General features: G+C 50.5%; 4 protein-coding genes across 4 annotated transcripts in view; 2 read left to right on the top strand and 2 right to left on the bottom strand.

The window, feature by feature from the left end:
* TREMEDRAFT_66519 (uncharacterized protein) overlaps positions 1-1079 on the bottom strand; it is a gene marked incomplete at both ends in the record, with an annotated part of 2432 nt that extends 1353 nt beyond the window's left edge. The window contains 4 exons of the mRNA XM_007008557.1: positions 34-206; positions 256-283; positions 540-735; positions 807-1079. Coding sequence (XP_007008619.1) covers positions 34-206; positions 256-283; positions 540-735; positions 807-1079 — 670 coding nt within the window. The remainder of the gene's footprint in view (positions 1-33; positions 207-255; positions 284-539; positions 736-806) is intronic.
* A 461-nt stretch (positions 1080-1540) lies between these two features.
* Positions 1541-3357, top strand: TREMEDRAFT_57992 (uncharacterized protein). The gene is made up of 2 exons (XM_007008528.1): positions 1541-1764; positions 2194-3357. Exon 2 carries the CDS (start codon positions 2274-2276, stop codon positions 2559-2561), a length of 288 nt encoding a protein of 95 aa, XP_007008590.1. The 5' UTR covers positions 1541-1764; positions 2194-2273; the 3' UTR covers positions 2562-3357.
* A 563-nt stretch (positions 3358-3920) lies between these two features.
* TREMEDRAFT_74987 (uncharacterized protein) lies at positions 3921-7370 on the bottom strand (the record flags this gene model as incomplete). The annotated part of the gene is given in 11 exon segments (XM_007008556.1): positions 3921-4116; positions 4145-4159; positions 4179-4254; positions 4366-4506; positions 4560-5368; positions 5419-5636; positions 5686-5969; positions 6045-6195; positions 6380-6526; positions 6734-7164; positions 7217-7370. The coding sequence occupies 11 exon segments, from the start codon at positions 7368-7370 to the stop codon at positions 3921-3923; spliced, it is 2622 nt and encodes an 873-aa protein (XP_007008618.1).
* A 219-nt stretch (positions 7371-7589) lies between these two features.
* TREMEDRAFT_66517 (uncharacterized protein) lies at positions 7590-11569 on the top strand (the record flags this gene model as incomplete). The annotated part of the gene is made up of 11 exons (XM_007008555.1): positions 7590-7650; positions 7730-7846; positions 7899-8043; positions 8094-8310; positions 8485-8969; positions 9004-9046; positions 9107-9235; positions 9298-10007; positions 10127-10275; positions 10521-11305; positions 11468-11569. 11 exons carry the CDS (start codon positions 7590-7592, stop codon positions 11567-11569), a joined length of 2943 nt encoding a protein of 980 aa, XP_007008617.1.
* Between the last annotated feature and the right edge of the window lie 158 nt (positions 11570-11727).

Genomic DNA, 11727 nt, shown 5'->3' with positions numbered 1-11727 from the left:
GTATAGGACTGGTAACGAAATTCAGGACAAGACTGCAACTGATAATGTCGAACCACTCGTCGCTGCCTTTGACCGGTACTGGGCGATGGAAAAAGTCTTGTTGGAGGATGAGGGGGTGTTGAGACTGAAGGTCGATTGGGTGGTTGTCTATCCAGGACGAGCATTCAGCCATATTATCGGGCAACAGAGCGCCTATTTCGAGCATACTGCTGGCTCAGTTGAGACGGTTCATGATGACGGTCCAGACCTACTCACCGCAAACGACCGGGATGCTGTCCAGGACCTGTACGATCACGTCGCTCCTTCAACCAAGGTATCAAAACCCGTGAACTATCACCTCCCCGTACTGTCGACTGCCCCATTATAGAGAGAGAGAGAGAGAGAGAGAGAGAGAGAGAGAGACCAAAGGGCAAGTAAGATGGGAGACGCATGAAAATAAAGAAAGAAACGTCAAAGACGCATGAAAACAAAGAAGGAAAAAAAACGTCGGACAAGGGCGAATGCGTTTCTGATGACAATGTGGTTCAAAAACGACTCACCACCTCTGGCTTTAGAATACAACCATTTCAAAACGAGATTAATCGTCGTATCCTGACACTCGACCCCACCTGGGACATGAACATTGGATAGTGAAGATTCCCTGACGATACCTAGCCTCGGTTCGAAAGGTTGGTCATCATTATTATTGTAGGCCGGACCGAGGAAGAGAGACTTGAAAATGTGGGCCAAGATTTCCTGATGGCTAGATTCCGTGTCTGAGGAAAGCGGGACGAGACGTATGTAAGCTTTGAGATGGCTGGCGATACGTTGGACCGAGGCTTGGATGGGGAGATGGTGGACGGGGGCGACACGTGGAAAGTTTGAAAGGTTGATTGCAAGGTGGGAGTGGTGACGTGTGGATACGCGTGGGAAGAGGGACCGGATGAGAGGTTGCAAGTAGGTTTGGTTGATGGGATGGGGATGGGCGAGGTTTCTTCCAAACCCTTGCCCACAGCGGGCGGGGTGTAGGTGTCGTCGCCGTCACCATCGCCATCGCCTTGTTGACCATCGTTGTCGTTGCAGCTGTCAATGTCATTCATGCAAGTTGTACCCCAGTCAATGTTTTTTCAATACTCATAGATGTCTAGTTAGTTTGTAATTACCCCCATTATTATCAGCGACTACTTTCCACCTCTGATCCATCCATGCTCAGAAACCAATCCATTTGGCGGGATCTCATATCAGACCTTGCTGCATGTTCCGCCAATGTTCATCTAAAGTGATAGGTTTAGGTTTAGGGCTTTAGGCAACTTGATTGTTGATAACACGTACACATCTAACTTAGATTAATGAATACAAGCATCATCTTGTACCATAAGAAACCTTGCCCTCCGCTGCACCTTGTCTCCCAGCTCATACGCAAAATATGCAAAGGAAAGGGATCCGGAGATAATCCAGGGGCCAGGGGGAAGACGGTGATTCTTCGTTACTGTAAACTCCATTCTCATCATCTTCCTCAATTCGGTCTTGCCTTGTAGGCTTCCTCTCCAAACTTGTCTTCGATCTCACCCTTCTATTCAAATCTGTCATCTCCCCAATCATCACCCTTCAGACCGACACCAAGTCTTCCAATCAAGTCGGGAACAGACAACTTGATCAAGATGAGAACATGAAATGAGTCGGGATGGTCTGAGTTGGCAAATGGAGTCCGAGTGAGGGCATCATCTCCATGTCGCTTGGTATCTTTCCCTCATATTTTATCGCCATACCTTTGTGTATAATAAAGTATGTCGGTATATCTCACCCCAACCTTTCATCTTTGTCCTCTTAAGCCTTGTGTTCTATTCCTCTCGTATCATACCAAACCCTTCACCTCGTCGAAATCGAAATGTCAATACCAAACCTCCCAACTTGGTCATGGTATCCTTACCGAACGATGTCCACTCGTCGTATCAATACCAAGTGCCCTGTAAAACTCGTCGTATCTCACAAAACCCTACAACCCCCCAAATCTCACACCTACAACCCCCCAAATCTCACACCTACAACCCCCCAAATCTCACACCTACAACCCCCCAAATCTCACACCTACAACCCCCCAAATCTCACACCTACAACCCCCCAAATCTCACACCTACAACCCCCCAAATCTCACACCTACAACCCCCCAAATCTCACACCAAACCCTTTGAACCACAGGGCTGATTCTTCCAGATGGGACAAACGTCCACAAACATCCTCAGAGGTCGAACCTCAACTCGGCCGAGTTTTGATGGATGAATAAATGTATAGGAATGATTCGAAAATCTTTCAAAGTAATCACCGTCCAAGTCCCACCTCGCACCAAATTCCCACCGACTCAGAACGACAATTTCCCATTGCTCAATCAACTCTCAAAGTCCAATTCCAATTCCACTTTACCGACTCGAACGACTATTTTCCCTTGCTCATCAACAAAGTCCAATTCCAATTCCACTTTACCGACTCTCACTAAGACTCGCCCTCAAACTTCAAATCCAAAAACCAACGACAACTCCCCCGTCAAACCACGTAAAACTTTCGTATCATCCCTGTCGCCTTAATTGCATCTGGTGTCGTTGAAAAATCCAGATCCCCTCTTGAACATTCAACATCGACCCTTGACTTCCTACTGACACCCGATTCGAAACGAAGAAAGATTTTTACATAGACATGTCAAGGTACAGAAGCTCGAATAGATCCGTCTCGCTGTATCAGGCATCATCTCTCGCTGTATCAGGCATTATCAACATATCTCACCGGTCGAAAGGGGCGCCCACGTCAAAGTGCCGCTACGAGTTGGACCGTGTTGAGCGTGTCATCTGTCTGAATTTCCTTTTCTTGCTGAACACTCCACTCTCGGCCTGTTGCTTCACCCCTCACCCCTCTCGGATTCTCAAATGCCTCTCTCGTCTCGCCGACACTTGTTCTGAAAGGCCGGCACGTAAGTGTCCTTCGTCTGCTCTGACGCTCATCATCAGGCAAAGGTAAAGAGCCGGTACTCGTATGGTGATCCCAATCCTAAGTGGTCCATCATGATCTCACCACTTTTTCTTTTTCCTTACCCTCATCTCCCATCTCTTCCTTTCCTTTTCCCTTTGCACTCGCGTCACTCTCTCAATTCCATCACTCGTCCTCTGTCCCGACTCCTGGTCCCGCTCGCGACCTGACATCGGGATCTCTCTTCACAAAGCGGCATCTCGAGCCATAGCCATGGGCAGCGGATATCGCCTCGATCGCGACCGACGGACTACAGCTCAATGTCGACGCCTATCTTGTCCGTAGGGTCCGGGAGACCAGGTAGGGTCGCGAGACCGAGACCGAGACGGTGGCCGATGGACGAGTCCCATAGTAGTGACGACGACATAGAGACCCCAACAGACATCATTCTTTGCATCTTGGTCATTCTCTTTTCAATCATCCAAAGAGGCAGAGAGAGCTCTTGACGCCAGTCGAATCGTGTTTTAGATGGATGCTTTTTCACAGTCCATGATCACTCGTCTTTGTCTCTTGTTCGGCTTTGAGCTTCTTACTTGGTGTGCTCCTTTCTTGTCACAACCGCTTACTTGTTATGCTTCTTACTTGTCACGACCTCTTACTTGTTATGCTTCTTACTTGTCACGCCTCTTACTGATGCCCGTCCAATCGGCCGAGATCAGATACGTAGAGAAACGGCATTCAAGGGTCAGTCAGTGTAATGCTTTGAACAGATACTCGTACACTTGCATCCGATCTGATTTATATTTTGCATTTCTCCCCCTGTCTAGCATGTCAATTGTTGATCACAAACTTGTCCTCGATCCAACCTGCACAGCCAGCACCTCGCCGTTGATAGATCCGTCGTGACACCAAAGGAAAGAGGGAGAGGGTGGAGCAGAGTGGCGAGACTGGACGAGGACAAAGAATTGTGCCTGGGTGGGTGGTTACGTCTCCTGCTCCTGCTCTTGTCCCTGCTCCTGCTCCTGCTCCTGCTCCTGCTCCTGCTCCTGCTCCTGCTCCTGCTCCTGCTCCTGCTCCTGCTCCTGCTCCTGCTCCTGCTCCTGCTCCTGCTCCTGCTCCTGCTCCTGCTCTTGTCCCCGCTCCTGCTCCTGCTCTTGTCCCCGCTCCTGCTCTGCCCTACTGTCTGTCACCTGCCTCTCGGGCTAACCGAAATCCGGTCCGTCTGGGAATCAGTGACGGACTCTGCGACCAGTCGAATGATACGTGGCCCATGTGCCATCCTCCAGAGAGACATGAGTAGATGGCCCGTGTAATGTTCTTGCCATAGAGAGGATGAAAGCATGTACGTACTTGACACGATGAATTGCCCATTTTTCAACCAACGTCCGATCTGTCACTGACACCCATTCGACTAGAACTGAAACTCACTCGAGCCGTGTCGCGCTCCGGCAGCGCAGTTGAGGGGGGTATGGTATGGGGCGGCGAGGGCGATTCGGACAAACAGGACTACGCTCGGGGCGACGGCGGGCGGTTGGATCTTAACGAAAAATGACAAAAGTCCATCTCGTACTTTGCAAATTCCAAATCAGACGATGGGATGGGGGACAAAGACGACATTTGACCTCGGTCTTGTGCTTGTTCGTCAGGGTCCGGGTGAATAGTCAACGGGGTCTCGTGGGGGATGACCAGCCATGTGTCGTGGTGATTGAGAAGCGAGGTGCCGTGGGGGTTTGTCTTGGGCAAAGAACAAAATTCCATCTCCCAGGTTTCGTACTGGGATGGAGTACTCGTTGTCACTTTTGGGATAGGGGCGATATGGATAGTATCTTGTGACATGAGTGACGAATGCTCCTGGGAATGAGCGACCGTGGGGGCGTTCATGTCGGCGGCGTCAAAGTTGATCAACTCTTCCTCCCCGGCGTCAGCGTCAGCGTCGACGTCGTCCATATCATCCTTCCCGGTGTCGGCGTCGGCGTCGACCATCCCATCCTCCCGCTCGACCGGGACAGGGATGTTGGGTTCCATGGACGACCTCATCGCTGACGCCGACGCCGACGCCGACGCCGACGTCGACTTTGACCCCGCCCTCGTCCTCGCCCTTTTCCTTATCCTCTTGAGGGCCGGCTTCTCTCTCCTTATCCACACCCTCTCGGTCGTGTGCCACAAGAGCCAAGTAGTCCTCTTGATCGGTTGACGAACGTTTGGATCCCAAACGGATGACTCGGCCGAGGTGTGGGCAAGGGGAAGGGTACAACAAGACTTTGAATCAAAATGCCTGACGCAGACGACATCGTGATAATACTGATAGACGCCGTAAGGATCACCTCCGAGTTCACGGATGGACCTATGACTGTAAAGCTTGAGAGGTCGCCAATGACATGGGACGGATTGCTTTTTACACTCTACGCAGAAACCAAAATCGACTTGGGAACTGACGAGTTAGTTAGCCTTATACTATAGTAGAGTAGAGAAGAGGATCACCCAGCGTAACGTTGAGTCTGACCTGGTTTGACCCAGACAAAGTCATGATTGGCCCCGGGTGGATCTACCATGTCTGAGTGCGAGTGCAGTTTGGTGAGGAGGATGTTGGTGAGGTTAGGGTACAAATGCCACGTCAGAGGTAATTCCCCGTAGGAACCGGTGACCGGTGGCCGGTGGCCGGTGGCCGGTGGAGCAACGACACATGCATCATTCACCCCCTAAGCCCTAAACGTCCCACAACTCTTTGACCGTATCTGACACGCTGACGGTCAAACTCCCACCGTGCCCTTTCCTCCACCTCGAATACCCTATCCTCTTGTCCAGATCCCGGTTGCTCTCCGCCACTGCCACAACCCTCCCCCTCGGCTTGCGAGCTTCCTTGAGGATCAATCGCAGCGTCTCGAACATCTCTTCCGCCCGACCTGGCTTACCCCTCCTCTTGGACCAGTCGTCAAACGAGTGTGAATGGGCGCGGAAATACCCCAGGGGGAGATCGAGAATGAGGCCTGACTTGTTATGCCACGAACGCCCATCGGACCGTTCACGGAGACCTTTGGGTGTCAGCCGGGTCCTTGACAGACGGGGGCAACGGACCCATGGCAAGGAATGGATGGTGGACGACTCACCATCAAGGTTCTTGAGTGCGGAACAAGCTCTAGTCACGAGCGACCGGAAACGTTCTCGTCTCTCCTTCTCGTGCGAGGCCTTTGTCTTTTGGGAGGGATGAGAGTAGTGGTATTTGACAAACGACCAGGCCGACTTGTTGAACGTTTCGAGCTGTATGGTGAGCGGGTCATGTTGATAAATATCAAAGACGAGCTTGCCGGTCCCCGGTTCGGCCGAACTGTTTTCCCCAACAAAATGAGAAATGACAGATATTTCGCACCTCGGCGTTCGTCCTTGACACGATTACATGGCAAGGGAGGGATAAGGAGGATGAGTCAGGGGACGACCAGCTCACGATATGTCTCTGGGATTTGAACGGATCGGGATCGGGATCGGGATCGGGCTCAGCAGTCGGGGTGCGAGTGCGGGTACTACTGTCGCTGTTTTGAGCTGCGTCAGTGGTGGTGGTGGTGGTGGTGGTGGCTATCGGTATCGTGACGTTCTGTCTCTGTCAGCCGCCGACTGAGACGCAAAATGTTCCTTTATCACCCCGTCCTCCAACATACAGCCCTTGGCTCTGGTCAAAAGCAGGACCAAAACGAACACGGTCACGAAAACGTGTGAGGCATGAGGGGGAGAGAGCAAAAGGAAGCAAAACGTATGTACAAAGCCGGTTTGGAATGAACGAGTAGTGTCAAAGTTGACTCACCTTGATGGTATCCGTTACTCCATTTACCACCTCTTGGGTCCCCTTGAACCCAATCATCTCCCTTTCCGATTCCACCTCAACTTGCAACCCCTCCTTCGTCGTCTTCTCCCTCAAGCGCTCTCCTGCAAGGTCTAGTTGAACAAGGTCCATAGGGTCGATGTACCAGAAAGATGGAGCCGAGCGAGCGGAACGACCTCTCTTGGCATTATAATCATCATCATCATCATCATCATCATCATCATCATCTTTGGGTTGCCACCTTGGGGGATCCCACTCCCAATCCCAATCCCGTGGGTCTGTATCGCCGCCGTTTGGGGACGGGGACTGGCGACGGCATACCTCGACCTGAAAGGTTTCATCGACTGCCTCGGCGTCTGGGGATGTCGCAGGGGCGGTCTGTTGAGCGTGTGCATATCTGAGTTCAGATTGATCTGCTTGTCAGCTAGTCTGCGACTTTGTGAGGACGATGGGAGTGGTACGGACCGTGGTGGGCTGGGAGGAGTGGGTTGACAGTTACTGGGCAGGGTACGACAACGTCAGATGGGAGTTTGAGAGAGAGGGATGGTACGCTGAGAGGGCTAGTTGGTGGACTGATTCGAAAGGTATCATTTGTAAAGTGCGACTCGTATCCCAACATGATGAACCTTCCAAGTAGGCGTGTGTGTGTGTGTGTGTGTAGGGGGGGGGATATATATATGTATAGGATGTAATATGTATGAACCGTGCGAGGGTTAATTGATGTTTACTGATGTGGCACCACCCAATATGGCTATAATCCTCGCTGGTGCCACACTTGCTGCATGCTGCTGCTACCACCAACAACACCACCACCATCATCACCACACCACCACACCCAATGCCAGCCATGCAAGTCATCTCGGATATCACTCGATTGGATGTCATCGACGAACCCTCGGGTCAGTTCATTCATCCCTTTTCGCTATCCACCCAACCAACCAACCCACGCACGCACCCTCACTCATCACTGACGGCCAGTATGCGACCTTTTGCTCGCTAGGAGGAATTTGACCTTTCCACTCAATCATACCTGGTGTCAAGATGCTTTGATCATTCTCCGGCCAGATCCCAGTACAACTCCTCCCAACGATACATGTCGGTTCATTTCCTTTCTGGTCGTGTGGTGTCTGCAGCTAAGACCCGACAGACCACCTCGAAAAGTTGACTCAACTCGAGGCGGCGTGGGACGAGGGACACGCTCTCGAACCTCATATCTACAGTGCCGCCATAAACGTCTTCAAACAGTCTCAACACACTCGTCGAGATCACAACGTCATTTTCTCAGGTGATAGGTGGGTCAACGTCATAGTCACGACATGCTGATGTGCTGACGTCTTTCTAGTGGATCGGGGAAAACAATCAATGCCGCTCACCTCATCTCGGCTCTTCACCACTTGATCCCTTCCGTCACCAAGGGTTCCGTCGCTGGTGCAGGTACTCATGACCAAGCGTCTCTTGCTCGGAATGTCACCACGGCTCTAGAAACCATCCTCGAAGGGTTCGGACACGCAGATACAGTTTTAAATAACAATTCTTCCAGATTCATCAAAATGACCGAGGTGAGTCTTTCGTTTTTTTTTTTTCTTCTCTCTTCTGACCCTCAATCTGTCCATCCTCCATTCTCCTTCCTCTGTCCATATCCTATCAGCATCGTCCCCTCCACCTTACTTCCTTCCCCTTTGACGAGTCGGTTTTCTCAATCCTTACTCCCTGAATGACAAAAAAAAACACAGATACATTGGGCTCCATCCTCTTCAACCGACCCTTCTTCCCCCCCAAGGTCATTCGGAACGTGTTACAAAGCCGTCCTATTGGAACAGTCCCGTATCATCAACTCTGGGACTTGCAAACGTTTCCACATCCTCGAGTCTCTCGATCATCTCTTGACACAATATCGTGTCACCAGCTCTGACCAACTCAACCACAGGAACGGCCTAATCGATCATCTGTTAGAGCTCGGATCGGTCGGTTCTGACTCGCCGTTCGTCAAGTACACCCGAGCACTCTCTCGGGTCCTTCCCCCCGATCAAGTAAAGAGCACCATCGAGGTTCTCGTGGGCATCATCACCCTATCCCATCTGTCGGTCAATGAGACTCACACGCCGGCGCAAGTAATGTCTGCCCTCCGTTCAGACCGCTCATCAAGAAATCAGGTGGAGACGGTGGCCGACATGCTTGGTCTCGAGAGTTATCACCCTTCTCGGAAAAAGCGCTTCTGGTGTTGATGTCAACGGAGTGACGATGGAGAAAAGGAAAAACTCGATCGCTTGTTTCCTGTATACATCCTTGTTCAACGTGAGTCGCCTTGTCAAAAGACACACGAGGCCAGAGGAGAATGCTGAATATGTGCTACAGGGTATTGTGGATGCTGTCAACCGTTTGACGGCGGCCGAAACGGTTTTACCTTTCGATAAGGAAGAGACAAGGCACAGTGTCAATGTCATCAGGATACTCGACATTTATGGATTTGAAACTTTTCAAAAGGTTGGTACCAATCTTCTCTTTGGGGACATGTTTCTGATGTTCGGATCCTTACTCACACGCAGAACGGTCTCTCGCAATTGTTGATCAACAAAACGAACGAGAACGTTCATGCCAAGTTCATTGACAGTCTCATTCAGGCTTCGACTTTGACTGGACGAGAAGGCAACTTTAACTTTAGCCTCGACACTCCTTCTCGTCTTGACGCCACACTTGGTCAAGCAGCAAGGGAGATTGAGGGTCGACGTGACAAAATGAACAAGTTTATCTCTCTCTTTCAGGATACGATTAGACGTAAACATGACCCTAGCAAGGTGTACGACGAAAACTACAATTCCTCACCCTGTTCTTCCGGTACCTCATTTGAAGGATCCATGCCTGTCACTCTGCCACAGTATGCGGGTGATGTCACTTACGACTTTTCGCTCTGCGTTCGAGCCAACGATCAGAGTTTACCAGACGAGACGGAGGCGACTCTTGGAAGTGAGGCTCGAAACGAGATGCTCAAGTCCGTCTTGGCCTTCCGAGACGTCGGGACTGTGGCGAGATTGGGAAAGACTCTGACGGTGACGGCGCCGCATGAGAGAGAATGGAAGGGGTTGGTCAGAACGTTGGGAGAAGGTGATACGACGTTTATCAAGTGTATCCGATTGGACAGTGAGGACGATGTAATCAGTCTACGACAACAACTCAGGGTTAACGGTATTTTGTACGCTGCCCAAGTGCTCAAGGGACTCTTACCAGTCGGTCTCGATTTCGAGTCTTTCCACGATAAGTGAGTGCCTAACTCGCAGAGATTAGTACTTCCATCCGGTTCTCTCGTGTCTCGTGTCTCGTGTTGCGGAGATTGACAGAGGGGATAAAAAAAAGGGAGACGGGCTGATATTCTACTAGATACTCTTTGTTGATGGGTTCGTCCACGATGATAAACTCTCCAGACCTGAGCAAGAGGATCGAGCGGTTCCTTCACTCCAAGACTTCTGACTCTGCTCGTTATCGAATAGATCATACCCTTCAGAAAGTCTTTTTTGTCTCACCAAGCCGTCAGTCTACTCCAGACCCTTGTCCCAACGATCCATATCTCAACCCACCCACCTCGGCCAGTGATAACGTTTGAACAGCTTGAAACCGAGGACGTTAAAGTACGAGAGCAGAGGACGTCTTCCCCTGACTTGGGTGAACAAGAGCAAGACTACAGTTTTGATGGCAGGTTAGACATGACTCGTATCTCCCTCGAAGGCGATGACGACGAATCGGTCATGGTTCCTGTCGGACGACGACGAGCCAGATCGTCATGATCAACTAAGAGAATCGAAAGCCAGATGTACACACTTGGAACTGGAACTGGAATCTTGCAAGTCGGATAATGTCAAGTACGTCACGGCGTTTGATAAACTCGTCTCTGTCTTGCTCGATGACAACGGTAAGAACGTCCACGATCCTGACAATCTGCAGGACGTCGTTTTGCTCATCCTGTCTCGTTTTCACAATGTCTCCAAGGCGGTCGATGGAGTTCGAGAGCAAATGCTGGCGGAACATGAGACGGTTGGACATGTCCGCTCTCAGAACCGAACCCTTCAATCCCGGCTCGAGAGGATGCAAGAGCAAGTCGAGCGACTGGAGGATACCCTCAAGGTCAAGGTGGAATTGGAGGAAAAGTTGGATATGATGGCTGGGACGCTAGATGGGTACAAGGACCACTTGAAGGCGCTCCAAATTCAGGTACAGGTGGCCAAGTCGTTAGAGAGGGAAGCCACCAGGAGAGAAGTAGAGGTTGAAAAGAGCAACAAGTATCTGAAAGAGGGAATGGAAGATCTGGGGAAATGCACAGAACATCTGATCAAGAGGTTCTTAGTATTGCACGGGCAATCGGTAGGATTGGTAGTCGAGCGTCAGAGGCAGGTGACTCGTGGTGTAGTTTCGTCAGTGGATGATCATACTCGAAAACAGAAACAGAAGACCAAAATGTCCGTCGAGTTATTGTGGGATTCCAAAATTCTAGGTAAAGCCATTTCGAAGTTGTCGGAACGTCGAGCGACGACCACGTTGAAAGCGTTAATGAACCATTTTGATGTGAGTACAAAATCCAACACTTATCCCTTGTTTTTTTTTTGTTTTTTCACTTGATTCTGCATTTGTTTTACTGTAGGTACATATCCACCTGGACCTGAGTTCGTGTGAGGCAACGGAAAAAAAAAAAAGAAAAGAAAAGAAAGGGAGCTGATGGGATAACAGACGTTGGGTGAATCTATCCCTCTAAGACACGTCTACCTCGGTATCCTCGCCGTTTTTTTATCACTACGAACATTTTCACTTGACCGAAATGGGAGAACATGATCATCTAACCCAACCTCAACCTCATGTGACCGAGGTTGGTTCGGAAGAGTTGATCAGCAGCCAACACGTTAGAGGTATCGTTGCTAGACTCATAGCCAACGGTTTGGGCCCACAAGTGTTCTTGCAACCGAAAGGAAAAGAGTTCATGGAGAGGTGTG

Source organism: Tremella mesenterica (genome assembly GCF_000271645.1).
Source record: "Tremella mesenterica DSM 1558 unplaced genomic scaffold TREMEscaffold_24, whole genome shotgun sequence".
NCBI classification, from domain to species: Eukaryota; Fungi; Basidiomycota; class Tremellomycetes; order Tremellales; family Tremellaceae; genus Tremella; species Tremella mesenterica.
This window is presented reverse-complemented; position numbering and strand designations above follow the sequence as displayed.

Excerpts from the sequence above, each read along its gene's own strand:
- TREMEDRAFT_57992 (XM_007008528.1), top strand. The coding sequence starts at position 2,274 with ATGATTCGAAAATCTTTCAAAGTAATCACCGTCCAAGTCCCACCTCGC.